Source organism: Hyperoodon ampullatus, assembly GCF_949752795.1.
Source record: "Hyperoodon ampullatus genome assembly, chromosome: 2".
NCBI lineage: Eukaryota > Metazoa > Chordata > Mammalia > Artiodactyla > Ziphiidae > Hyperoodon > Hyperoodon ampullatus.
Window position 1 is genome coordinate 18,092,662 of NC_136915.1, and position 27,931 is coordinate 18,120,592.

Consider the following 27,931-nt stretch of genomic DNA (forward strand, 5'->3'; position numbering starts at 1 on the left):
TCGTCGGCCTTCCCACTGTCCACCTCTTCCCTCAGAGCCTGCTCTGCCCTCCCTTGGGAACCAAGTGGGCTCTGGCTCAGCCTGTGGTCTGTGGCTCCTGCTGCTTCCCAGCCCCTTCTCCTCCAGCCAGAGCCCCATCCCTGAGGCTCAGACCCAGGGGGACCTACGGTTTCTGGGCCTTTGGGTACAGGAGTCCAGGAGGAGCCTTGGCTGGGGGCTCTTCTGGCCCTGCCTCTGCCTCTACTGGCTCTGGGACCCAGCTGAGCCTTGCCCTTTCTCCTGTAAAATGGGCACAAGCATACATCCCTGTCTTGTTGGCCTCCCAGGATTGCTGTGGTCATCTAGTGAGATGGCCCAGTACAGGGCCCAGAACAGTATTTGCTCAATAGATTCGGTTAAGGGAGTGAAATAAAAGTTGGGAGATGGCTTTTTCACGTGGCCCTCTCCTGTGTGCATGTGGCATTTCCATTCTTAGTTTCATGGAGGAGCAGCACCGTGGAGCGATGCTCACGGCGTCAACGTGAAGGCCCAGCTGGGGTCTCTGATCCAGGACGCAGCCGTATTCCTGCCTGGGAGGGACCAGGGAGTGAGGGTCTCCCTCTCTGAGGGGAGGCCTGGCGGCTGGGCTAGGGGTGGGGGCACTGCAGCCTTCACTGGCTCTCGCCTCATCTGCTGTTCTTGCCTGGAGGGTCCCACAGAGATTGAACCTCCGGCTGCTCATGGAGGCCTGAAATTAACCCTCTGCCCTGGACCTGGTGTCTGCCCATTCCTTTTCACGGGGCTTGAGAGACAAAGCTACCAGGCTGAAGCTGCCCGGGGTCCGTATGTAAGTGTGGGGTGCAACTGCCGTCAAGATGGCACCATTCCCCTGCCATAGGGCTGCCCCTTTCCCTAGATGGCAGGGTCAGTAGGCATGTGGCTGCAACACTTCATTACCCACCTTAAGTCTGCAAGTGGAAAAACAGGTACAGATAACGAGTGGTTAGCAGTGGCCACATGTGGGCAGCCAGAGGCATGAGCAAAGTCCCTTTGGTCAGTGGCAGCCACAAAGGCCCAGGCTTCAGGGAGGCCCCAGTTGGTGCCCTTGGGGTCGCCTGCCTGGTTCTGGCAATAAATAACATGAAGACCCAAAAACCAAACCAAAACAAAAAATACAACCAGTATCTTTTGGGGTGGGTGGTGCGGGACTGTTTAAATTATCGGCCTTCCCTGGGCCACTAGGTGGTTGCTGGGCACAGGGCTGGGCGGCGGTCACCGGCACGTGTGCAGCTCCACGAGCCGCTGGCACTGCCGGCACTTGACGAAGCAGCACCAGTGGAATTTGCAGCTGCAGCGCTCAGCCAGCTCTACCTGTGCTGTGTGGAAGCCGCGGCCGCAGCACAGCAGCTCACAGCCGTCGATGGCCTTGGACGTCTTGTTGCACGTGCGGCCCCTCGTGCCCAGCACGCCGCTGCGCATGTCCTGCTCGCAGAAGTCCGGGCTGGGCTCCAAGTACACCAGGTCCTCATCTGTGTGCGGCTTGAACTGCGCATTGCGTGGCACCAGCGCCCTGGAGGAGCCCACACGGCGTGGCTCCACCTCCGTGGCGCCGTCAAACTTCTCCTTCAGCGCGTGGCCCACCTGGCGGAAGGGCGGCACGGCTCGCCAGCACGTCTTTACCTCGCAGGAGCCCGACACCCCGTGGCACTTGCACTCCACCCGCATGTGAGTCAGGATAGCCTGCGGGGGGCGGGGAGGGGAGAGGGGCCATCAGGAGATGTCAGGGGAGGCCGGGGAGGGGCTGCTGGGGGGCGGACGAGCGGGGGCAGGGACGGGGGCATGGCGCAGAATTGGAGAAAGATGTACGGTCATGCTTCCTCTGTATTAAGCTCCTGCTGTATGCCACGGTGGGCTGGTAAGCTGTGTTGGGAACAAAGATACTGTCCTTGCCCTTGGGGCACTCGGAGTTGATGGAGGAGAGACATGTTAAAGGGCAGTGTCATACGTAACAGTGAAAAGTGATGTGTTGGGGAAGAACATGGCTGCGTTGAACCTGCACAGGAACCTTGAAGAGTAGGTATTGAAATAGCAGATGGTGTTGTAGTTAAGCACACGGTCTTCGCAGTGACACGGAGAAATCCTAACCCTGCTACTTATTGGGGGGGGGTGTGCATGACAAAGAGGGATGGAGACACACCTGTGTGCACATATATGTGTGGGTGGCGGCGTGTTGGGGGACGTGTGTGCTACACTGGGGGCCGCTCACACTGTTCTGTGACGCCTGCTTACCTGTCCGCTCCCTCCCCGTGCCCCCCGCCCCCAGGGGTTGCCTGGTACCGGCCAGAGCCCAAGTGTTTTCTGAGGGGCAGGTGGGCGGGGGAGAGCGTCTGGGGACCTTGCCGAGCCCGCCCTTTCCCGGCTGGCCGTGAGGGTGCTGGGGCCGCACGCACTACCTTCCTGCCGGCCTCGTTGTTGTGGAGGTTCATGAGGGCCCGGCTGGACGAGGCCCCCTTGCTCCTCTCCCGCACGTCCACAAATGACTGTGAGAAGGCCACGCCGTAGGCGATGTTGTCCGAGCATCCCGACCACTGGAAGCCTGGGTGGGGTGGGCATGCGGGGTCCACGTGTGAGTGAGGGCCCGGGCCCCGGCTCCTGCCCTGCCATGCATGCCCTCCCCACCGCCCGCACTTACCCTGTGGGCTGACCCCGTGTACCGTCCGGTCACAGCCGCACTTTTCCAGTTCCCCACTGCTGCACGCCCGCGTCACCGCAAAGGCCACACCTGCCGAAGAGATGGCGTACACGAAGGCCGCCTCCCGAGTCCCTGTGGGAGGGAGGCAGAGGGAGGGCAGGGCTGGGTCCCAGTGCTCCTCCCCGCACCCTCCTTTTTAGAGGAGAGGCGTAGATGGGACTCCTGAACGACGGAGGCCCAGGGAGAGAGCAAGGCGGGCTGACTCCCGTGGGGCAGGAGTCACGCCGCAATGGCTCTTATTCTTACCCACCAATGGCCAACATACTCACACACGCCGGACACTGCCCTGCGGTCTTCATGTGTGCTGGTCATTTATCCTCCCCACACCCGTCGGGTGAGTACAATTATTACCCCCGCTTTCAGAGGGATTAGCCAACTCGTCCCAGGCCACACCGCACGTGGTTGAGCAGCCAGATGGTCCAGCTTCAGCGCTCTGCGCACCGTCACTTACTATTCTCACAACCTCTCCGGGGGGTTACTGATGTTAACGGCATTTTATGAGAGACAAGACAGGCGTGGGAGAGGTGAATTAACTTAGCAGGACTACAGAAGTAGCAGGCTGGCCTGCCAACCCAGCTCTTTTTGTGCCTATTCCCCAGCTGGCCCCTCTAGGCTCTGATGGGGTCCCCCGCCCGAGGAACCTACCCCAGCCCTTCCTGCTGAGGCTGGGCCCATTTCTTTCTTTTTTTTTTTTTTGGCGGTATGCGGGCCTCTCACTGTTGTGGCCTCTCCCATTGCGGAGCGCAGGCTCCGGACGCGCAGGCTCAGCGGCCATGGCTCACGGGCCCAGCCGCTCTGCGGCATGTGGGATCGTCCCAGACCAGGGCACGAACCCGCATCCCCTGCATCGGCAGGCGGACTCTCTCAACCATTGCGCCACCAGGGAAGCCCTGGGCCCATTTCTGAGACCACCTTGCTTCCTTATACCTCTAAGAGTAAACCGTAAGGACAACGGCCCCACCGCTTACCAGATCACTGCTGAAGAGGGGATGCCCTCTACCATCGGAAGCTTTATCTGTGCCCATTTCACAGATGGCACAGTGCAGGTTTGGGGAGGGGAAGTGGGTCGCAGTCATCCAGTCAGGAAGTGATAGAACCAGGACTCAAACTCCGGTCTGTCCGCCTCTGCTGCCTGTCTTTCCCTTCCGCCCCATGACTTCTTGATGGTTCTATTTTGGTGCCTGCCCTGTCTCTTGCCTGAATGGGTGTTTTTATCCTCCTAGGAACTGTGCCTCAGGGGGTGTAGCTGCTATGTAGCCCCTTTCTGGGGGTGTGGGTGGTGGGAGGGAGTGTCTTTGTGTGTGTTGTGTGTGTGTGTGTGGTGCGTGTGCACACGGCTGGCTGGGTGTGTGACCAGACGGGCCCTGCTCCTCTCTGGGCCCTGTGAGGGCCTCTGTGTGCCCGTGACTGTCCTTCTGTCTCTTGCTGGAGTGTCTGTGTCCACAGGAGCAAAGCGGGAAGGCTTTGGCCTCGTGGTTGGCAATTACCTCTGTGACACCCAGGCCGGTGCTCTCGGCTGCCCTGGGGAGCAGTCGCCGTGGTCAGACAGAAACAATCACCTCCTCTGTGCCCGTGTCTGTGGACAGGCAGGGGAGGCCGAGCGCTGGGGTTGGGGGCAGCTCAGGCCCCCATGGCCCAGGACGCCCTGTTCTCGGTTCGGCCCTTGAGCTGGGGATACTGCCCGCCACCCACTTTCTACAGCCCACCCTCTGCCCTGGCCTGGACACTTTGGGCCGGCATGAGGGGGCTCGGCTGGAGCCATGGGGGCCTTGACAGCCTGAGATGGAATCCTCTCCAAGTTAATCGAGGTTAATAGCAGGATCATGTTGGTTGGTTTTGTGCTGTGGCCGCCCAAAGAGAGACGACTTTAGTTTCTGGTATTTCTGGTATTTCCAGGCCTGAACCAGCACAAATCTTTGCCCCAAAGACCAAGGGGGAAGGGAAAGCAGGAGATAGTAGGGTGGATTAGGGTGGATGGGACTGGCAGGGTGGCCCCAGCTCCTGGCCTGGCATGTTCCTCTCTCCTCTGCTTCTCTGGGCCCTCAAGCAGCCCCTGGCCTGCCCCAAGCCCTGGGCCCACCTCCTCCCCTAAGTGCTAGTAGCCTTGGGTGCAGGGCTCCCTGTGAGGTGGCTCAGGGAGACCCCTGCCTCATCCCCAACCAACACTCATCTGCCAGGACTACAGGCCCCCTTGTCCTGGCCTCGGGAGCAAGGGCGCTATAGTTCTCTCCACTCGGGCCTGAAGGAAGAGGTTCTGGAAGGAAGATAATAACACGAGCTAAAGCTTAGAGAGAGCTCACTCTGTGCTGGGCACTGTCTGGGCACTGTCTGAGCACTTGACATAATTTATATACTCTTCACAACAACTCTGCGAAGTAGACACTTTTACTCCCCATTTTACAGATAAGGAAACCGAGGCACTGAGCCATGAAGCACCTGTCCAAGGACACCCAGCCAGGAAGTGGTGGAGCCAGAATTTGGACGCAGGCAGCCTAGCTCCAGAGTTTCCACCTTGACATGATCCTGCCACCCAGACCCCAGAGCCTGGAGCCCCCAGGAATATACAGCCCATCTCTTCCCACCTCCATGTGTGAAGCCACGAGCTGTGGGACATGTCCAGTTCCTTTTGTGGGTTCTTCCCTGGGGGATGGTGAGCAGTGGGCCTGTGCTCAGCACAGGAGGCCCCAGAAGGCCTGAAGAATGTGGCTGAGCCACTGTGTCCCGAGAGCCGATGGCAGTGGCTCCTCCAGCCTTTTATTGCTGGCCCTGGGTCCTGATCCCTTGACTCCAGGGCTGTGGCCCCTCCTGGCTCATCCCCTCTGCCCGGCTGGAGCCTTGCTCACCAGTGGGGTGCCTGGCAGAGACCGCTGAGATACAGAAAAAGGATTGTGCTGTGGCTGTGAGGGTGGCAGAGGGGAGTTCCCCGGCGACCTGATCGATAACTGCTCCCTGGTCTGGGGGTTTGCCTGTTCCAGCTGCAGGGGGAGGACAGTCCTGACTTTGTCCTCCTGGGACAGCAGAGCCGGCCGAGGGACAGGCAGAGCTCTCGAAGGTGCTAGCAGCTGCCCTACAGCCTTCTGCCTTTTCCATAATGCCATTTGCCCCATTCCACACCCAACTCCTTTCTTCCTGCTCTTTCTTCTTCCCTGGCTCCACTGGTCTAAATCCTGAGCGTCCTCTAGGTCCCGCGTCACTGCCATCTTTTCCAGGGTGCTAAGGCTGCCTGGGCCTGGGAATTCAGAGTTGTCCTGGGGATCCAGTGATAACTACCCTTTCTGAGGGCCTACGATGTGCCAGGGCCTTTCCATGAGCTCATGGCGACCTGAGCAACCAGCTCTCTCCAGCTCTGCTCTGTGGAGGAAAAAGTGAGGCTCAGGGGCTTGTCTGGGGTCCCTCAGCCGGTCAGTGGCCAAGAGGGAATTGGAACCGCGGCCTGCCTCACTGGAGGCCAGTGCTCTTCTGAGCACATCACGTGCGCTGTCTCCCCAGATGCTGGATGGAAGGACATTTGAGCAGGAAAGAGTGTTTGGAGGAGAAACAGATGAGGCTGAGTTGGGCTAGAAAGGAAGCCACAGGTGTGGGGATCCCCGGTGCATCAGGCAGGTGTCCTGATGGCAGTGTCATTCCGAGCATAACTTACATGTTTCCAAAGCAGACCCAGCGGAAGTCCTCGGGAGGTGGGGCAGGAAAGGCACGGCCCTCTGAGAAAGTCGCTGGCCTTGTCCTCTCCCCATCCCTGCCCCCAGCCTGCCTTTCCAATTTCCTTTGCTCTCTTGTCTGCAAAGGCTCACCTTTTCTTGAAACCACCTCCAGGAAGCCTCTTTGGATTTAAGAGACAATGTAGGGCAGGAGAAAGAGTAAAGGCTTTGGAGTTGGACAAAGCCGTGTTAAGACTCTTACTAGTGTAGTGACCTTTCCCGGTGCTAACGTGGGGAAAGTAACGCTGGCCCAGCAGGCCAGGCCCTGGCACTTCTGCACATCCCTCCCACCATCATGGATTCCTGGGACCCCGGGTGCTCTGGCTGGCCTGGCCTGCCCTCCCCACGCAGTCAGAGTTGGACTCGGACTGTTTCATCTTCTAAGTGTCTTGTGTGCTTGTCTGCAGCCAGACTGGAAGCTCCAGGGGCCACGCTGTCCCTCACCACCTCCTCTGCCCCACCTCGAGCCCAGTACAGAGCTGGCAAGAACAGGCCTTTCCCAGCTCCCTGGAGACAGAGGTGGGTATTGGGAGGAGCATGGATGCTCAGCCTGGCAGGCCTGAGATCTAGTCCTGGTTCTGCCACTTCCTAAATGTGTGATTTCAGTTGTTATGTCCATAGAATGGGGCTGACAATAGTTCTGACCTCTTCAGGTGGGTATGGAAATCTAATGACGTAAAACATGGGAAGTGCTTAGCCACTGGCCTGGAGTAGGAGCTTGAGACATAGTAGCTACTGTGAATGTTATTGTTGGGCGATTAATGCCATTTTATTCATTTGCTAACAAATATCAGTAGGGCACTTACCCCCTGAGGGCCACTTGTCCACATATTTGCCATTGGGCTAAAAGCTTCCTTAGCACAGAGACACCTCCTCCCTCACCAGATGTTTATTAGCCACCTGCTGTGGGCCAGGCCCTATGCCAGCACGAGGGAGACGGAGGTGAGCCTGTCCTCAAGGAACCCCCAGTGCAAAGTGTCTCTGGGGTAACCCCTCCCCAGACCTCCTGTGATGTATCTGATGGCACCAAAAGCTGGCCTGAGAGGTCCCCAGAAGAAAGACATGTTGTCACCTTCATTGGGTCCAAAGTGATGCCAACACTGAGGACAAAGGTGAGAGCACAGGTGTTAGGGAGTCACAGCCCAGGACTGAAAAGCATCTACTTCTTAGATCCAGCCTGAAGTCACCATCACTCAGGTGCCCTGAGGTTAGACACGCGGGGACTGGAACCACAGCCTGGGCTGAATCCTCACTTGGCTACGACCAGTGTACCACATCACCTCCCGACACGGCAGCCAGAGCCCAAAGGGGCCTCAGGGCTCATGGAGTCCCCTCTCTCGGGACAGGGACACGATCAAGCTTGCAGAGCGAGGTGTGAGAAGGCAGGGGAAGGCTCAGCGTTGTCTACAGATAGAGGGAAGCAGGCGCAGAGGAGACTGCACTGCCTTCCGTGCCTCTCCCCGTGCTGCTCGGGCCGGCCCACCCTGAGACCCCAGCACCTCCTGCTCACGGCCACACTGAACTTGCGCCAGACTCCCTGGCCTCTCCCTCCCACCCTCAAACCCTCCACGAATACTTATCAGTTACCTACCTTGTGCAGGTGCTGCCCCAGGCACAGGGATTAAGCAGTGACCAAACCACACAGAGGCCATCCCGCATCTGGCCCTGCACGCCTGCTCAGCCAAGAACCACCGGCTGCCCCATTCCTGGCTGCCCCCGATGCCAACTTCACCAAATTTCTGGCAGATTCTCAGCCTAGAGCACAGTTTGGCCCTGACTTACACACTGTCCTCACCAGTCACCGTTATGTCACCGTCTGTCTTGCCTCTGTAGGCCAGGAGCAGGGGGTCTCCACTGCCCGGGAGGGGAGGGGGTGTGGGTTGGAACTGTACGGCCTCGGGCAGTGCCGGCCGTAAGAGAGCTGCTCCCACCCCCAGGTGCCCTGGGAGTCAGGCAGGCCTTTGGAGACATCATCTTTGAATCCTGATGGGAAGTCCAGGAGCTGGGGCCTGGGGTTGCCCCCCCTCCAATCCAGGGAGGATGCTGAGGCTAGGACAGGGGATGGACCTTGCCCGGGGACTCATGCCAAGAGCCGGCAGGTCCCGGATCTAGGTGCATCACACCCTCTGTTTGCTGGGCCTCCTATCTCAGCTGTAACGTGGGAACAATACTACATGCTCGGACTTGTCGTGAGGGTGGTCGGATGCAAGGCAGCACCGAGGAGGCCCTCAACAAATGGGGCTCCTTTTCTCCTCCAAGTATGGCCTGGCTCCTGGAGGGATCTGTGAGCTATTACCTTTCCAGGTCTGAGGTCAGGACCCCAGCCAGGCAGCCCATGAATGCGGGCACTGGCCTAGCCCCCCAACCCCTAAACCTGGGGGCTGTGAGAGAGGCCCGCCCAGCCGGCTGCTGCCCCAAATCACAGCAGCTGGTGAGGACAGATGGCTTTTCTGGGGTCAAGGTCCACCCTAAATGGTGATGCCCCTATGAGGTAAGCACACGTGCAGGTCCCACTGACAGGTGAGGATACTGAGGCTCGGAGGAGTGAGGTCCCTCCCCCAAGGTCCTGCTGCCCGTGCTCTCCCCACACGGCCTCATCAACCCCAGACCCTCCAAGAGCAGCACTGTGGCCTCGGGAGGGACAAGTCCCGTCTCTTGCTCAGTGGAGATAAATTGAGACTTTTCCAGGAGGAATTTTACTAGGGAAGAAAACGGAAAATGCAAAAGTGAGGGGATGGACGAATGGGAAGAGTTCAGACTCCTCCAAACACGACTGCCCTTGCCTGGCATGTGGCTGGCTTGGCGAGTGCATGCCCTGACTCAGCCCCGAGGAGACTGGATGCTTGACCAAGTCACTTGGACTTTAGTCCACAGCAGGTTCCAGCCAAGCCTGGTAGGATTCTCAGCATCTCCCTGAACTTGATGAGCCGGGGCTGGGCCCCCTCCCTGGTTCCTGGTGCAAACACAGGTGAGGAAAGCACTTCTCGACGGGGTCCCTCACCTGCATCAGGCTGCACTGACCCATGCCTCCCCTCTTCTGCCCCTTGAGTCCTTGCCCCAACTTGCTCTCTGCCACTGGATGACATCCCTTGACTGTCTCCTCCATGCCAGGCTCTGCCACGTGCTGGGAAACTGGTAAATGAGACATTACCCTTGCCTTGGAAGAGTTCAAGGTTTAGGGATGGGGGAGTGGGGTGGGGGAGACAGGCATCACAGTTCAGTGTGAAAGGTGTAATGAAAGCCACGTGGACACAAATGGTTTAGACAGAAGTGTGTGTGTGTACACGTGTGTATTAAGGGAGAGAGAGAGTGAGAGAGAAAGGAGAGAGAGAGAAATTGATAAGTCAAATGGGTTAAAATGTAAACAGCTGGTGAATCTAGGTAAAGAGTATATGGCAATTCTTCACAGGAAAAACTGAACTCATATATTCAGAGAACAAACTGGTGGTGCCAGAGGCAAAAGCAGGGATGGGGGGTGGGCAAAATGGGTGAAGGGGTCAGCAAGTACCAACTTCCCGTTATAAAATAAATACGTCATGAGGATGTGATGTACAGCGTAGTGACCATAGTTAATAATACTGTATTGCATATTTGAAAGTTGCTAAGAAAGTAGATCTTGAAAGTTCTCACCACAAGAAAAAAATGTTTGCAACTGTGTGGTGATGGATGTTAACGAGACTTACTGAATCATTATATTGTACACCTGAAACTAATATAATATCTCAATTATACCTCATTTTAAAAAGAAGAAAATGAAAGTAGCTGACTGAATAAACCCATCACATAGAGATTTTTTTTAAAAAAGTATATGGGAATTCCTTGTACTATATGGGAATTCCTTGTACTATTTTTGCAACTTTTCTGTAAGTTTGAAATTATATCAAAACAATTACCAAAAAAAAAAGGGAAAAAACCCCAGCATGAACAAAGAGCTTTGGAGCCCAGTGGAAAAAGCAACCACCTGCTTGCAGGAGCTGGGCAGACTGGAGGAGGGAGCTGCTGAGCTGGTGGAGAAAGAGGGTTGGGTGTTTGGGGGTGGAGGAAACAGCGTGTGCAAAGGCGCGGAGGTATGAAGGGCCTGGCACATGTAACCCTGCCAGTCTATTCATCAGTCCACCTAGAACACAGAACACCTACTGTGTGCCAGGAGCTTCCTGTGCCCAGGGTCTGCTGTTTGAGCCTAGTGTCTGGGCCTCATCAGACAACCCTGGGTCCTCGGCAGGGGCACCGTGGTCCCAGGAGGGCCTCCGCTCCCAGGCCACTCACTGGGCCTTTGCTTCTTCTCTGAAGCAGCAATGTTCAGTCATGCCAAGCATAATCGTGCCTTTTTGGCCCCTGCCAACTCCCAGGAGAATGGCTTCCAAATTTCTATCCCAGTTGGTTTCCAACAACATCCAAATGGTTTTGCCACAAGCCCAGCAGCCCTCGCTGTCCAGGACCACAGGTGCCAAGACAAAGGTTGGCCCAGGAACGCTTTCCTGCTGCCTGAGCAAGTCAAGGGGTCTGTGGACTAGTGTCAGTTTCACAGTCTGGAAGTAGAAAAAGAGGCAGCTGGTTTAGAGCGCTCCCTTGAGGGCAGCGGCTTGACCTGGTGACCTCTTAAAGAGACTTCCAGTTGCATGGAACGTTCTCTATGCCCTGGCCCATCTTCCTCTGGCTTGATGCCTTCTCATATTTCTGGTGTCAGCCGAGGACCCACTCCTTGGGAAGGCTTTCCCTGAGCACCTGCCCTGGCTGGGGCAGGGGTCCACCCTTGTGCCCCCGAGGCTTCTGTGTCCCCTCTCATCCTGGGTAAAAGCAAGACCTTGGAGCTGGACTGCACGGGCTCAAGTCCTGGTTTGGCCACTTTTTGGTTCTGTGACCTTGGGCGAGTTACCTAACTTCTGTGTGCCTCAGTTTCATCATTTGCAATACGGAAGCCCATCTCAAAGGGCCAGATGAGTTCATATCACTTAAAGCACTTAAACAGTGTCTGGTCCCTCGCTGGTGCTACAGGTGTGAGAGCCACTGCCCCTACTGAGGTGTCATCGTTGCCTCCACTGTGAACCCAGGAGGACAGGATCTGGGTGCTGCTCTTCCCGGGGTCTCAGGGCTGGGCAAGTGAGGCTCAACACGGTTCGTCAAAGGTACGGACGAACGAGATGCGCTTGCATAGGTGAGGCCAGTGCTAAGGTAAAAATAGCACGGGGCTGGAGGGCTGGAAGCCCGGGTCTGAATTCTTTCCTGCTGTTCACCCTCTGAGGAGCCCCGGGCAGCTCCGTCCTTTCCCCTGCCTGAGCCTCAGTTTCTGACTCTAAAACGGGATGGTGGCTCCAGGACTGAAAACACCGTATTGTGCTGCACAGCCAGAGAACAGCGTTCTCCTCCCTTGGCCCTCCCGCAGGGGACTGCCGCCCGCTGGGTCCTGCCTGCTCCCATGCCTCCATCTGCATCCTGTGATGAGTGATGGACCCGTCAGGCCACTCATGAGTACATGAGTCCCCACCCCAGGAAACAGTGGTCCCTTCCGGGGTCCCCAGCACCCCCGTGAGACCCTCCCTCACCTTGCGTCACCACCTTGCCGAAAACAGGCAGCGAGTCGAGCGTGGAGCAGTTCCAGCGCCGGTTCCGGAACTGGTACTGGCACTCCTCGATGGCGAGCTGGGCGCCGCGGCGCACCGAGTCCATCACCTCCAGGTTCCGCTTGCACATCTGCACCTGCCTCTGGATCAGGCCCTTGAGCTTCTCGCACGTCTCCTCCTCTGAGATGCTCCCCACTGAGGACAGCTTGGCCAGGTACCTGGGGAGAGGGGAGTTGGGGATGGGGGTGGGACGTGATGCTGAGCCCCCTCCCTCCTCCTTCCTCGCCCCGGCTGAGGCCACACCCTGCCCAGGTCTCTGGGAGCCGGTTTGTACCAGGGATGGGTCCTGGAGGTCGGCTTCTCTCTGGATCCAGTGACAGCCCTCCTGCCTGGTTCCCAGGGCCAGAAGGGGGGAAGTGCTGTCTTGCACAAGGCCTCCATCTCAAGTTAGCCAAAGCAGGGAGAGCACTGGGAGGGTGGCTGACAGACCCCCGTGGGATTCCTCCCTGCCTGGGTGGCCCCTACACTGGCATCTGTGCCCCGATGTTACCCTAGACCTCGCCCATGGGCTCCGAGCCCTTCATGTCGAAATGCCCTCTAGATGGGAGGCTGGAGCCGCTCTCTGCCCTGGTGTTCTCTTTCCCCTCCCAAGGCAGAGACCCCAGTGACCTAAGCCCACCTCTGGCTACAAGGTCGCGATCTTCACTGCCAGCCATATCCCAGGGCCACCAGGCAGAGATCAGTGTCACTGCTGTAGCACTTAGGACAATAAGGGCAGTGAGGGCTGGGGGGCTGGGGATAGTGCTGGGGGAGGGGGCTTTGAAAACAAAGTGTGCCATGCTCTCCCCTCAGCCCCTGGAGTCTTTATAGCCAGAGAACGGGGCACCAATGCTTGCCCCACCTCACAGGGTTATAGCGAGGATATACAATCCAGATGAGATAGCTTATGTCCAAGGCACTCTGGGGCCAGGCATATGTGGGAAGGGGCTTTACTGCATCCCTTTCAGCAGAGGACAGAGAGCACTACTGTTGATTGGACACCTACCATGTGCTGTGCACGGCGGCAGGCACTTCTTCCTGTTGCCAGCTCACCCCAAATCTATGAGGTGACAATTATTACGACCATCTTATGGATTCCAAAATAAAGGCTAAGAGGGTAACATGCCCAAGGTGACCCAGGTAGCAAGTGTCAGAGCCAAGCTTCAAACCCCTCCAAACCCCATGGGCCTTTCCCCTGCCGACCCCCTTCATGAGGGCCCTGGAAGGCTCTGCCCTAATGACGGCCACTTTGTTTTTTTTATTTTTGGCCGTGCTGCGTGGCATGTGGGATCTTAGTTCCCCGATCAGGGTTCGAACCCGCGCCCCCTGCGTTGGAAGCATGGCGTCTTAACCACTAGACCACCAGGGAAGTCCCTAATGACGGCCACTTTGCAATCTGGACCAGGAGGCAAGGGGGCCAGGAGTAAGAGACAAAAATACTCACCGGGGTGGGAGCAGAGCGAGGGAAAGACCCTGTGAGGAAGAAACCGGTTTTCCCCTTGAGGGAAGGGTGTGCATTAACACAATACCTATTAAGTGCCAGGCATGTTTCAGAGCAGTGAGATGACCATCAAGGTCACCCAACTTGTAGGGCAGACCTGGATTGGAGCCTGGGTCTGGATCACCCTGAGGCTTGTGCTGCAACCACTGCCCCTCAAGCTGTCCCCTCACCCCATCCCAGCGTCCCTGGCCAGGGCCCAGTGCACATAGTAGGCACACAAGTAGCAGCCTAATGGTGGAAGGAGAGCTGAGTGGTGACTCGGGAAGGCCCCCTCTCCCTCCCCTGCCTCCCTTTCCCCGCTCTTCAGTGGGAGATGCACCTGCCACCTCCCAGGGCAGGCAGGGCTGCCTGGAGCTGCCTTCCAGATTCTTGGAGGAGCAGCAGGGTGCACGGAATCACAGCCTTAAGGAATGTTCCCTGACAGGTGGTCTGGTCCAGACTCCTTATTTTACAGGTAAGCTCAGAGAAGGAAAGGGGCCTTCCCACCACCTCCCAGCAGGAGACCCAGACCCTGGCTCTACCCTCAGCCTCAGCCCCACAGATCAGGGGCTCTGAACAAAAGCAGAGCAAGTGTCCCACTGCCCCAGGGACCACAGTGAACCAGTGCAGCAGCCCAGGTCTGCCTGATGGCGGGGGGGGGGGGGGGGGCGGGGAATGGCTCTCTGGGTGGTAGAGGTGAAGATGCCAGTGCATCTTTACTAGGGAAGCTGCACAGATTTCTTGTCTGAAGAAGGACAAAGGCCACTGCTCTTTGGGACTCAGTTTTTCCACCTGTAATGTGAGGGGGAGACCACCGATTGTGGCCAAGTCAGGGAACTGTTGTCAGGCGCTAAAGGGATCCTGTATGTGAAAGATGGTCTTACGTGGGGCCTCAGGCAATGGGGCAGGAACTTGACATCTGTTTACTTAGTGAAGGAATGAATAAATGCATGGTACCCAGATAGAAAAGCACACAGAAAGCCTAGTAAGATATGGGAGATTTTTATGACAATGACAATAAGAATAGGTAACTTGTATGGCCCTTAATCAGTAAAGCCTAAGACTTTACTTACATGATTGCATTTAATCCTCCCAGCAAGCCAATGAACCCCCATTTATAGAGGAGGAAACTGAGGCACAGACAAGTTAAGTACTTTGCTTTGTGGGCAAGGTCAGACAGCTAGTAAAGGCAGAGCCAGGACTTGAACCTGGTTTTGCCTGACTTCAAAACCTTTGGTAGAGACAATATTCTTTTATGTGGCTCAAGGACTTGAACGTCACCCGTGGGCAGAGGCTGGTGGGAGCTGGGTTCGTTTGACCTAAGGATGCGGGTCAGGGTGCAGTTGGTGGGCCGCCTGCGGGTTGCTGAGCTCTCCACCCCCGGGGGTGTACAATCAGCAGCTGGATTCTATTTGTCAGGCACGTGGGCTGGACCAGAGTGATGATTCTCATATCTGGCTGCGCATCGAAACATTTGTGGGGTTTGCTGAAAGTGCAGGTGTCTGGGCCCCACTCCAGGCAGGGCTTGGTGGGCATCTGGGCTTTTCACACGTTCCCAGCAGCAGCTGTGAAGCCAGGCTGGCAATGGCCTGGAGGGCACTTTAGGGGAAGTCTGTGAGTAACCACTGGGGATGTTTCTTTCTAAGTCCCAAGGAATCTGATTCTGGGACCCTCTCTCCTCCTCAAAGCCGCGGGGCCTCTCTGCGTCTGGCTTTCTTGATCTGGCAATCCCACAGGCTGCTGTGAGAAATTAACGTGATTTGACGTGGCTGGTGCATCTGGCTCTCGGCCGGCACATCTTGGGTGCGCCGTAGTTGTGAAGATCTCGCCCTTCCCTGGCAGCTCAGGCTGGTGGGAGGTGGGTGGTCTTGGGCTGAGGCAGTCCCACCTCCCCTCGCTTTTCCTGAATTCCTTGCCTCCCGGGAGCCTCACAGCCTTCTCTACCAGGTCCTGCCCAGAGGATGCACAGAGGCTGGTAGTGTCCCGAAGAGGCCTGGGCAGAAGCCTGAGCTTCTCAGAAGGGAGACAAGGGTGGGAAGGTGGCTGGGGGTCCGGGGAGGGTGTATCTGCAAGGGGAGGGGGCTGACAGCTCCTCTGCCCTACCTAGGTGCATCCCCCGCCTCTGCCAGCTACGGAGCTAGTCCCACCTGGCGCTCTTGGCCTGCAGGGGGCACCAAGAGCTCGGCTACTGGCCGTGGGCCAGGTACACGTTTGGGAAGCCACGGGTGAGGGGACTAGCAACTGGGCCTAAAGCTAGATCCTTTCCTGCTCAGATGCCAGGATTGGTCTCTAGGAGAAGGTGGGGCCCCCTATTCCCTCTGTGACATGGGGGCACAGAGCTGACCTGTCCCTATCTCAGCCTCTGCTCCCTCTGTGTCCTGCCAAGGGGCCAGGTGGGGCTGTGCTGGGCCCTGGCTTCTGTGTTCAAGGCAGGGGTTCTCTGGGCAGGAGGAACAAGCTGGGGAGGCCTGGCTGAGCCACCAACGCACTGTGGGACGTTGGGCAAGTGCCCGCCCCACTCGGAGCCTGTCTCCGCACGGTACCATAAATGAGTGGGTCTGTGTCAGAGTCCGCTGGGACGGGGGGGGGTTCAAGCCTCAAAGTCCCCCTGGCCCCATGCCAGGCAGATAGACGGAGCCCCTGCCATTGAAGAGGCGTGAAAGGGACCTGAGGGGCCACCCACCCCCGCCTCCTGTAAGCTCAGGACTCAACGAGGGACACGGGCTGAAATAACAGTAACAGGGATTTAGGGGTGAGCTGCTGGCCTGCCATGGGTGTGAGTCACTGGGACAGCTCCCAGGAAGAGGCTGAGAACCCTCTTCCGCTGAGGAGTGTCCCTGCCCCCAAGGTTGGCACCAATGCCCACCACCCCCAGCCCCTGCCTTCGTCTGGCTCTACAGCTGTCCCCTGCCATGCCACAGGAGGCATGGCCCCAACTCACTCTGGTTCTCTCAGATCCCAGGGTCTTGCCTGGGAAGGGCTGGGTATCAGAACTGGAAATGGAACTGGGAGTGGAGTGGGGAGAGTTAGGACCTCAGGCATCACACGCCCTTGCCCACACTGCTTGCTCGTTCTGGTATCTGGTTAGGGTGCCTGGCCTCATTTTACAGATGAGCAAACTGAGGCCCAGAGAGGTGGAGTGACTCCCCAAAGTCACACAGCTAGTGAGTGGCAAAGCTGGAATGCAAACCCAGCTCAAACTGGGACCTCTCTTTCCCCTGTACCCTGGTTGTGGATCTGCCTTGTTTGACAGCTGCAGGGGGCTAACACCACCCTCGGTGTCATGTCCAGTCCGTGGCCTCCTCGATGCCTAGCAGAGGGTGTGGCACCTAGAAGGTGCTCAATACATGCTTGCAGCATAAATGGATGGCTCTGTCCTGACTAGGTCCCCTCTGCCCCCGTCCTGGCAGAGTGCTCAGGGTTGGGGGCGGGGCGGTGAGGGGAGAAAGTGGAGGCTCTGTGGCTTTTTGGTCTGCTGAGGACTTGGAGACCCTTACGGGCGAGGCCCAGCTGGTTCCAGGGGCCTCAGGAATCCCCTCTCTGCACCCTCAGGTGGCTCAACCTTTCCTCCAGAGACACGCGTGCCACTTGCTGACCTGGAGCCGGGCCGGCTCAAATGTCAACTGCACAAGCCATTCCTGGAGGAGACCAAGAGCCTGGGCGTGTGCGGGGGGGCGCTGACTGCGTTGGGCTGGGCCGGCCTGTGGAGGGCCTCGGCCATCCCTGCTTCTTCTCTCATTCTGGTTGCATCGCCCCGATTTGGCTTCTTCCTGCCACTGCTGAGCACAGGCTTAGCCATTTGCTACCCGCTGCCCCGGCCACGCAGGACTCCAGCCACAGCCGTGCCATCGATCAGGTTACCCCCCAACCCCGGGCCGACCCGCTGCCAGGCAGCTCGTGCCCCGTCTTCTCCAGCAGGGGCTCCGGTCCTTCAGGCTCCTCCCAGGAGGCCCTCCCCACGCCCGGCCCGTGCCTGCAGCCTGCGAGGCTGGAGGGCCCTGGCCCTGCCAGGGAGATCAGATCCTCTCGGCCACCTGCTGTTTTCATTAGAAACTAAAATTAGCTGGGCTTGTCCCAAGCTTTTCCAGGTTTGCTTGCTTTTTTAAAAAAATATACAAATTCCTAGAGGAAAATCCGCACCTCTTCGCGACTCCTGCCCAGCTCTTGCTCTGCGCGTCAAGAGGACAGGGGACGGGAAATAGCTGGAGCGTTTGGGAGGCCAAGCAGATGAGCGTCGTGGGTCCTGGCCCCATGGTCTCCAGGTGGGGGCTGGGACGCCAGCCCAGGCCTCTCTACCCCCTCCCTCTGGCCTCCCCACCCGGCCGGGCCACATTTAGAGCCTCCTCAGGAGCGGTCGTGCCTGCCGGCGACACCAGGGAGGAAGGGGGCCAAGCGGCAGGAGGAGGAGCCGGAAGGAAATGAGCCCCTGATGAGCCGAGAGCCGCCTGGGGAGGCGTGGTCTGGGGAGGCGTGGCCGGGTGAGGGTGAGAGGGACCCAGACCCATCCGGGACTGTGCGCTCGAGGCAGGTGGGGAGCACCTCGTTCCCCAGGAGCCTTCCACACCCCCAGTTGTCGTCAGACCTTTGAGGGTTTCTGTACCCGTGGTCTTAGTCTCCTGCTGTCCTCTTCCCTACAGTGTCCCGGCCCCGGAGACTCTTATCCCTTTGCGTGGCAGGCAGCGTGGTGCACTGTGCAGGAGAGATGGACCGTCTGGGTCAGCGTCCCATCTCTGTGTTACTGAGGCAAGAGAGGGAACATCTTTGAGCCTCAGTGTCTTCACTTCTAGAATGGGGAGAAGAATAGTTCTGATCTCAGGAGGCTTAAGTGAATTAAATAGTCACATAGTAGGCACTCTTCCCCTGTTGGCAACAGTATTACATAATCATCATTAAGATGTTTATCATCATTGTCATCGTCATCATCACTGCCCTCTCAAAGCCTTGTCACAGTCCATTGAGCTGGACCCTCTTCTGGACCCCAGACAGTTCTGCTCATTTGTCTTCTTTGGCTTGGTTCCATCAGCTCTCTTCCACCTGGGTTCCCAGCCTGTTTTTCAGCTGAGCACTCCGGAGGGCAGGGCACACGCTCATGGGGCACAGTGGATCACTTCAGCCTCGATCCCAACTGTCGAATTTTTTTTTTTTTTTGGCCACGCAGCATTCGGGATCCTAGTTCCCTGACCAGGGATCAAACCCATGCCCCCTGCAGTGGGAGTGAGGACTCTTAACCACTGGACCACCAGGGAAGTCCCCCCAGCTGTAGATTCTTGATAGTCTCTGGACGGAGTATGCAGAGTTGGTGAACATGTTTCCGATGATTCTGGCCCATCAGATGGATCCTCCAAGGACCGAGAGTATGAGGGATGGGATGGGGGGGGATGGTCCTGTTAGGAGATTAGGAGCTGGGGACACTGGGGTGGGGAGGGCAGGGACAGTGGGGATGTAGGACTAGCTCAGGTGTGCCCAGGGGACTTGGAAACCATTCATGGGACTAGATGACTAGAAGAAAGGGACCTCATGTCCCTTGTCACTTGTGCTCTTCAAACAACAGCCACATGCTTTACTATATCCTTATATGGATATATATCCATATATCCATGCAGGGTTGTCCAGGTGGGTATCATCCCCTCCATTTTTTTTAATAAACATTTATTTTACTTATTTATTTTTGGCTGTGTTGGGTCTTCGTTGCTGCGCACAGGCCTTCTCTAGTTGCGGTGAGCAGGGGCTACTCTTTGTTGTGGTACGCGGTCTTCTCACTGCGGTGGCTTCTCTTGTTGTGGAGCACGAGCTCCAGGCGTGCGGGCTTCAGTAGTTGTGGCTCACGGGCTCTAGAGCGCAGGCTCAGTAGTTGTGGCGCACGGGCTTAGTTGCTCCGCGGCAGGTGGAATCTTCCCGGACCAGGGCTCAAACCCGTGTCCCCTGCATTGGCAGGCGGATTCTTAACCACTGCGCCACCAAGGAAGCCCCGTCCCCTCCATTTTACAGATGAGGAAACTGAGGTTCAGAGAGGCATGTGTTCAAGGCCGTGTCAGTGGTGGTCAGGATTTGAAAACAGGTCATACTGGCTCCTAAGCCTGGGCTGGCTGATCAGGCTCCAGAGATAGCCCAGGGCATCGAGGGCATGATGGTTAGGCATCAGTGGACAATGATTTGAGGAAGGTGGTCTTCTTCTTCGATTGATGAGTCTTTCTAGAGCCCCATGTCTCTTCTGAACTATGGTAAAGGCATCTTTCAGGGCTGCTTTCAGGAGTGAGGGGTGCTGGGGAGGGCAATGTCTCAGGGGTTATGTGGCTGCCTGGACAGCATCTGGGCTGGTGGTCTCTGCAGCTACTCAGGCAATGGAAGGAGTTGCTGTCACTGGCCTGAACCCCCTGGAGGGGCAGCCAGCGAGGAGGGGCTGGCCTTGGAGACATTCCCAGTGGTGGTGGGGTGGCGGGTGCTGCCTTCACGCCACCTTCTTCCCAGACATAGCGTAACTCTAGAGTTCTCAATGCCCAAGTCACGTTCTCTTTGTCCCCAGTGCATTTCCCCAGCTGGGGGGAAATGACAGCCTCCTCTGAGCAACAAGGGAGGAACCAAGGTCTTCCCATCTGCCCTGTTGGGGTGGGCGTGCGGGCGTGGAGCCCAAGGCCCCACTCCTGCACCTTAGGGTGCTAATTCCCCCTCTACCTGTCTCCTGGGATCCCTAGCTCCCTTTACTCCCCATCTGCAGAAGCCTCAGCACCCGTATTTTCCGTCTCTTGACATCCCAGTTTCCATTATTTTCAGCTCCCTGTATGTCTTTCCTGTCCCCCACCTCTTATTTGGGAGCCCCCCCATTTCCCATCTCACAGTATTTGTTCCCAGGGGTGCTGGTGGCTGTCTCAGGGCCAGGAAGTAGCCACTCAGACCTGAGCTTGGATGGTTCCAGAGCTGTGCCAGAGGTGAGAATTTTTCTTCTCTCTCTGGGGCAGGTGTGCTTGTGGGGTGAGTGGGTGTCGAATGTAAGGCACTTCCTCACCTTGCCTTGCCCCCCTAATTTACCAGCAGAGAGCTTCTCCCTTGCAAAGACCCATCCAACCCTCGTCCCCAGGGTGCCTTTCTTGACCTTGGAGCCATCGAACCATTGAACTGTCCTCCCTAGCTCGGCTGAGGGAGCCCTGGGGATGAGGACCAGGGAGGGATGGGGAAGCTGCATGAGCTGTCCAGGGCCGGCGCTGGCTTCCTGGACTGAGGCTCATGCTCTGGTGGCTTCAGGTTTCTAGCGAGTGCCTTGGCCTTGGTGCACCCCTTCTAAAGGCCCAGTCCTGGGAGAGCCTGTGGCTGAGCCTGCATGCCCACCCCAACAGGGCAGATAGGAAAACCTTGGTTCCTCCCTTGTTGCTCATCACCTCCAGCAGAGATGACTGGCTAGGTGTATGGGCTGCAGCTCTGCTTTCACCTGCTGTAGGGAAAGTTCTGGGAAGACAGTCAGGAGACCTGGGGTCGAGTTCCAGCTCTACCACTAATATGCTCTGTGACCCCAAGTGCCTAGCACAGTGCCTGAGGGAGCGTAGGTCTGGACAAGTAAGTGCTTGACATGACTGAATAGGGCTTACCAGGCACTCACTCTCCTGTTTGGAGGCTCTGTGTCCCGGGAGGGGGCTAAGCTGATCACTTCTGAGAACCCCTCTGACTCTGATGGCTGTGATTCTGCCCTCTATGCCTGGGGTGCCAGGACAGCTGGGCATCACTGACTCAAGAGGAATACCCTGCTGTCTCCAGTCCTCGGCAAAGAGTTCCTGGGACCCAACCCTGCGATGATATGACTTGTGTGTGAACAGAGTGAGAAACAGGGTCTGAAAGCACCCTCCAGGGTCACAGCAGGGAAGAGGCCCCTCTAGTTTCATCAGCAATTTCATGCTGCTTCCAATGGGCCGCTCCAAAGTTCCCCTGTGAACTTCGAGCTGTCAGGGGGTTCCTTCCCTCCCAGGACACATCCCTCCCTCCTTCCACCCTCCCCGCCCAGCCTCTCTTCTCAGACCAGGTCCCCTCTGCTGCGGGGGTTCTGACTTGGCCAGGGAACTTTAAAAACAGAGTTTGGTTTCAAGTTTGCCAGGAGATGGGGGAGGTGGAGAGGGGTTTGGAGCAGGGAAGGGGGAGCTGGCGGGGGGGTCACGGCAGGGAGCATGCCTTCTCCTGGGTTTGGCCGAATCACAGAAGACGCAGTTCAGGACTCAGAGATAAAACCTGGCAACTCCTGTAGAAATCTGGACAGCAACCATGGGGTCGCAGCTTCGCCTCCCAGCTGAGTTTGCCGAGCAGCTCTTGCAAGCTCGTTTGGAGCGGGGGTGACTGGAGTGGGGGCAGCTGTGATGCAACCCCCACCCCCATCAGCGGCTCCCCGGCCAACTCCGTGCCCAGTTGGCTCAGGCCAAGCCCTTCTTCCCAGAGGGAGGAACAAGAGGAGGAGCCGTGGTACAATTGCTCAGCTTTCCAAATGCACCCACAGGGCCCGAGTTGGGCGAGTTTCAACAGGTTTGGGGAGCACTGTCTTGTCAGATGCTGAGTTGCTCAATTGCTAATCCAGGGTTGAAGGAAGAAAGTCAAGCCACAGCAGACAGCTGGGTCGTGACTGCTGCCTGAGCAAACCCCTCGGGCAGAGCCTGGTCCCGGGGCCCTGGGAGTAGGGTGAGGGGAGCGAGCGCTTAGCCTGGCTCTGAGCGGGTGGCCTGGCCAGGAGCTGCGGGCCAGGGCAGCGCATCTGCCGGGTGACAGCCACACGTCCTGACACCCACTTTGGCACATCTTAGCATCACCTGAGGCTCAAGGCAGTAGAGCAGAGCCTCCCTCCCACTCGAGGTCTTTGAAAGTGGGGCACGATGTGACAGCAACTTACTACCCTCTGGAGCGAACAGGCCTGTCCTTTGTTTGTTTATCAAATGTCGAGTGAGCACCTACTACATGCCAGACATATGCCAGGCACTGAGGCTGCTGAGCAGTGTTGATGCCACAGCCTCAGCCTCCAGAGGTTTATAACCTTGTAGAAGGAGCCACGTTATTAGACTATAGTTATATACAATACGAGACAGTTCTATAGGCAGGGGATAAAAACCATGAGATCTGGACATGTGAGAGCAAGTCAAGTTCAAGTCCTGCTTCTGACGTGCAGAATGTCCTTGGGGAAGTCACTGCATCTCTGGGCCTCTGAAGTGGGGCTGAAGAGAATACAGACTCCCTCCTCTGAAGGGGGAGGGGGAGAAGTTATGTGGTTCTCATAGGGAAATGGCTGTGAAAATGCTTTGTCAGCCACCGATTCTCAACCAGGGGTGATTTTGCCCTCCAGGGGACATTTGGCAATGTCTGGGGACATTTTTGGTGGTCACCTAGTTGGGCGGGTGCTACTGGTGTCTAGCGGGTAGAGAGGCCAGGGATGCTGGTAAACATCCTACAGTGCACAGGACAGGCCCCAAATATCAATGGTGGATTTGAGAAATCCTGCTGTAGACTGTAAACAGCTGTGGGTGTGTAGTGATTATGATTCAATGCCCAGAGCCATGGGAGGTGATCCAAGGGGGTGGGTTTTTGCTACTTAGAAGGGAGCGAGGGATCCTTTATAGCTGGAGACTAGGCTGACACTTCTTGGGGGAGACAGACCACACCTTTACCTGTGGGGCTGGCACTGCACATCTTGGCTGGCTCTGCCCACACCTGGGCCAGCAAGTTGCACCCAGAGTGCCAGCCCTCACTCTGCCCACAGGCAGGGCAGTGACACACCTCTGCTGCGTGAGCAGGCACATGGGAGCCTGGCCCGGAGACGGAGGCACACACCTGTGGGCAGTCAGATCCAGTGCGCAGGGAGATGCCTCCCCCAGGGGCACCGAAGGGCACTCCCAGCAGCAACCCCTCTGTCTGGCAGGATTTGCTAGGGAGCCCGGCTGGTCTCCCTGGCTTGGTGAGGCTCTTGCAGGGGCCCTGGCTGAAGAGCAGGGAGGCAGCAGCCTCGGATCCTACCTGTGTGACCTGTGTAAGATCACAGGGTCTGGACAGCACCGTTTTGGGTAGATGGCGCTTAGGGGCAGCAGCCTGAAGGTCCATTCCCTCCATCATCTCTGTAACCAGGGGCACAGCTCCCCCAGTTCAGTGACAGCTGCCCTCCACGTCCTGCAGCAGCCATGGCTGCAGTTTCTATCGCTGTGCCTGGCACTGTTCTCAGCATGCCACATGCACGGGCTCTCTCTGGCCTCGTCACCCCCAAGCATGGGTACCATTTTACAGATGAGGAACCCGAGGCTCAGAGAGGTTGAGTAACATGTCCAAGGTCACTACTCTTGTCAGTGGCAGACCTGGGATGGAACTGCATACAAACTGTCCTAGCCACTCTGCTGGACTACCTTTGAGTGTAGCACAGGCCCCCTGCCCTCACCTACTGGGCCTCTGCTGGGGCCCCAGCATAGCACATCACTGCCTTTCTTCGGGAAACCCACAATGATGAAACTTTAGTTTATCTATTCTCTAACTCTTCCATTTGGGGTTCAGAACAATCTGCTGAGGATTGTGGCCCAGAGGGAAAAAGAGGCCCATCCAAGGCCACCCAGCACTGGGGACCAAGCTGGGACTGGAACCCTGGTCTCCCGACTTCCAGCATAGCCCCAGTGCCGGGGGGAACATTCAGAGACATTTATGAGCCCAGGTCTGTGGCAGAGTCCAGGCCTTCCACCGATGGACTGTTTTTATCCCTCCATCCCTCCCTCGGTGGGAGCTGCCACAAGCTGTCAACTCACTCCTGGTGCCAGACACAAGTCTAATCAACAGCTTCCAGCTTCTCTGGGCTTGCCCAGGCCTCAGGCTGCACAGCCCTCCCATCTCCAAGCTCCATCCTGCCCAACAGCTGCACGCAGCGGGACACCTGGCCTCCCCTCCAGGCCACCCGCCCTTCGGAGACAACAGATAGCACTGGCTCTTGCAACCGGCCAGCCAGCCGACCTTGGACGGAAGCCTGACTCCAGGTATTAGAAGGGGAGTGGACACCCGGGCCTTGCCCCTCTGAGAGCGCTGCCAGCCATCCTCTTGGAGCCAGACCTCCAGCGTGGCTCACACTTGAAAAGACACAGTGCCAGCTACCATGCCTGGATGGACATCTGCCCTCCAGAAGCTTTTCCTTCTAGAGGTAGCTTTTGGGTCAGATGCCTCTGTCATTTACTAGCTAGGTGACTTGGGGCAATTACCTCTGTGATCCCCAATTTTCTCATATGTAAAATGGGATTCAGATGTTGTCAGGATTTAGCTAGTACAGGGGGAGCTACTATAATCATTACTGTCATGATTCTACAACCTCCAGGCCAAGTCCCCTCCATGACCACTCCAGCTCACACTCAACTCTTTCCTCTGACAGCAACAGCATGTCCATGGTCTCATCCATTCGTGATCTGCTTTTATCTTGTCTTCCTCTTGGAGACCAGGCTGTGACATCTATTTCCCCCAGAGCTGGACCAGTCCCTGGCCTGGGGATGGACCCTGTCTTGGAATGTGCCCAGAGATCTCTTCTCCATCATAGCCTCTCTGGTTTGGCAGCGTCCTGGGAAGCCCCTTGTTCTCCCTGCCTTGGGCTGAGCAGAGAGACCCTTGGCTCGAAGCCCAGGGTGGAGCAGGAGTGAGCTGGGTCATCCGGAGACCTGCTTCGTGGCAACCTGAACCATCGCGGCTGCAGAGAACAGGTTTGCCAACCTCTCTTCTCTTGAGAAGGCCGCCCCTCCTCACCCCACCCCCCTCATGGCGCAGCACGAGAACTGAGCTGTTGGAATTCCCCATGGTTTGCGTGACCCAAAGCTGGGGCTGCCTCCCTGGCTGGGATTTTGGGCTGGGATGTGGCTGAGGGTGGGTGGTGACACCACCTGGGCCACACTGGCTCAACCTTGGGATGGCTTCAGGGAAGGGCGTGTGTCACTGGCTGGGAATCAGAGCACCTGGGTTCAGTTCTCAGCTCTGAGTTTGAGCAAGTAGCTTCCCCTTCTGGGGCCTCAGTTTCCTCATCTGTAAAATGAGCCAAAACGCTAGATGCTCTTGAAGGACTTTCCACTGTGGATGTCGCGCTCTTTCCCGACAGCCTGGGTCAGACCCTTGGACCACCGCTTCCTCCTCTGCCTTTTAGTAGCCTTCAGCCCTGGGCTGGTCATACCCAGTTCTTGCTCACGCTCGCTCTGGAGACCCCGGCTCTGAACCCATGCTTTCCAGAGTCAGCTCCAGGGACCCCGGACTTCCCCAAGTCCAAATCAGCTCCCCTCCTTGGCTCTGCGACCCAGGCCCCTCTCAGGGGGATGGCCTACTGTGGGTAGTGGGAGGGAGGTGGTGGTGCCCTGGTTTCTGTACACTTTGCCACTGCCCCTGAAGTGTTAATCGAATTCAGTCTCCAAGAAAAACAAAAGCGCCGCAGCCACTTCAGCCTGCCTTGGAGTCGCTCACTCTTGCTCTCAGAACAGCTGGGAGAATTCCACATCACCTCCGTCCCCCAAGCCCTGGGTGGCTCTGACCCCAACGAACACACTCCTTCCAGCCTGCGGGGCCCTGGCGGCTGCAATGACCTCATAGCAACAGCCATTGGACACTCGGGGCAATTTCATGGGAGATATTTGTTCTTTGGTCTTGATGCAGAGAGAATTTTTTTTCCTCTCCTGCTGTCTCCATGGAAACCCCAGCTACACTGTTGGCGATCCCCCTTCCCACCTCATGCTTTTCAGATCAATATTGGAGCTGGGCTCCCCACTGGCTGCCCACAGCCGATGGGGGCAGAGCTCTGGGCAGAAGGAATTGGGACCAGGGTTAAGCCTGGGACTGGGGGAATGGTGACTGAGGGAGATGAAGAAGGGGTCCAGGGTCCTCCTGCTTCCCTGTTCACCCACTCATGGAAGCTCATCCTTTAGAATCCCCCCACCCCCCGAGCCAATCTTCCCAGGGAGTCCCCTGAGCCAGGCCCAGTCAAGGAGAAACAGGTCATCAGCGGTCACTACCCATCCCTCCTTAGGTGAGACTGAGGGAGGTGGAGGGCTGCTGTGCTCTTTAAGGTCTGGACGGAGTTTCTTCCTGCCCCAGGGAGAACCAAGGCCGTCCAGCGTCGGCTGCGGTCTCTCGGATGCCGGGCGTCCCGTCCCTTCCCTCCTTCTCTCCCGGCTCCCGCCCCCCAAGCAGAAACAGGTCTCTGCACGCCTCCAGCCCAGCCCGCAGCGCCGCGCGGGGCAGGTCGGCGCGGGGAACTCGCCCCTGGACTTCTGGGGATTAACCTGTTATTAGGAGCCAGGGTTCTTCCCCGTAATGGGCTTCCTCGGCGACCTGTCAGCCCAGCCCGGTCTGCGCCCCGCGCCCGGCACCCCACGCCGGCCGCGGTCTCGCTCTCGCACCCCTTGCGCTCTCGGGCTCCCGAGGCCGCCTAGGGGTGCGGAAGCCGCCGCCACCCTTGCAGCCTCTGGGCTGGGACGCGGGCAGAGGGGTGTCGGAGGGAGGCCCGGGCGGTGTCGGCGGCAGTGCAGAGGGCGAACGAGCCTCGCGTCCCGCGGCCGAGACACCTGCCGGGCGCCCCCGCGCCCGCTGCCCCGCGCTGCCTGGCACCGACCGCTGCCCCCGGGGCCTGCGCCGCCCCGCCCCTCCCGGCTCCCGCCCGGCCCAGCCGGGTCCCGGCCCGACTTACAGCCAGTTGCTCGCGGCGGCCGAGAAGACGGCGAAGACCAGGAGGCGCAGCGAACGCAGGCACGAGCGGGGACTCATGGTGCCGCCGCGGGCGCCCGGCCCCGGGCAGCGGCTGCGGCCGCTGGGGGCCTCCCGTCGGGGCGGCAGGTGGGCGCCCCGCGGGCGGGCTGGGGCGCGGCGCCGCGCGCGGGCCGGGGCGCGCGCGCGGCGGGGCTCTGCCTCCGTGCCTGCCGGCAGCCCTGCCCGCTGCTGCGCCCGCTGCCCGGCGCGGACCAGACTGTCAGCGCCGCCCCAGAGCCGGGATGCGGCGACGGCGGCGGAGGGAGGCGGGCGGCCGGGGGGGCGGGCCGGGGGCGGGCCGAGGATGGGGTTACCTGGGCGGGCCCAGCGGCCCGGGACACCCCCCGGGGGCGGGCCGGAGCGGCGGCGGCCACGGCCGCCCTGGCCCGCGGGACTGGCTTCTCCGGGGGCCTCCCCGGCCGGGCGCCCGAGAGGACTTGGGGCCGGAGCCCGCTCCAGGCACGCCTGGCTGCGCGTCGCCTAGCTCGGCCGGGCTAGAGGCGCGGCGACCCAGCTGCCCGGCCCCCGCCCGAGCCTGGGGGACAGGCGGGCACAGCTCCCCCAGCCCGCCGCTGCGGGCACTGCAGCGCCGCCCTCTCCGCCCCGCCTCGCCCCCCGCCGGCGCCTCGGAACCCGACCCCTGCCCGACTGTGGCGGACTGGCCCGAGCGCGGCTGCCGCTCGCGCGCACCCAGCCGCTTGCGCTCCGGGCGCCAGGAGCT

General features: G+C 58.5%; 1 protein-coding gene across 3 annotated transcripts; it reads right to left on the reverse strand.

Annotated features, from left to right (window-relative positions):
• Window positions 1-1,147: 1,147 nt before the first annotated feature.
• On the reverse strand, window positions 1,148-27,282 carry WNT4 (Wnt family member 4). Of its 3 annotated transcripts, none has more exons than XM_079697619.1 (6): window positions 27,152-27,237; window positions 13,036-13,089; window positions 11,973-12,208; window positions 2,672-2,761; window positions 2,433-2,575; window positions 1,148-1,719 (listed from the first exon to the last, which is right to left on the reverse strand). In XM_079697619.1, the coding sequence occupies exons 1-6, from the start codon at window positions 27,226-27,228 to the stop codon at window positions 1,252-1,254; spliced, it is 1,068 nt and encodes a 355-aa protein (XP_079553745.1). In that variant the 5' UTR covers window positions 27,229-27,237; the 3' UTR covers window positions 1,148-1,251. The 3 variants fall into 3 exon arrangements, with proteins under 3 accessions (XP_079553745.1, XP_079553744.1, XP_079553746.1); XM_079697618.1 differs by having other exon boundaries at window positions 2,672-2,803; XM_079697620.1 differs by lacking the exon at window positions 13,036-13,089 and having other exon boundaries at window positions 2,672-2,803; window positions 27,152-27,282.
• Between the last annotated feature and the right edge of the window lie 649 nt (window positions 27,283-27,931).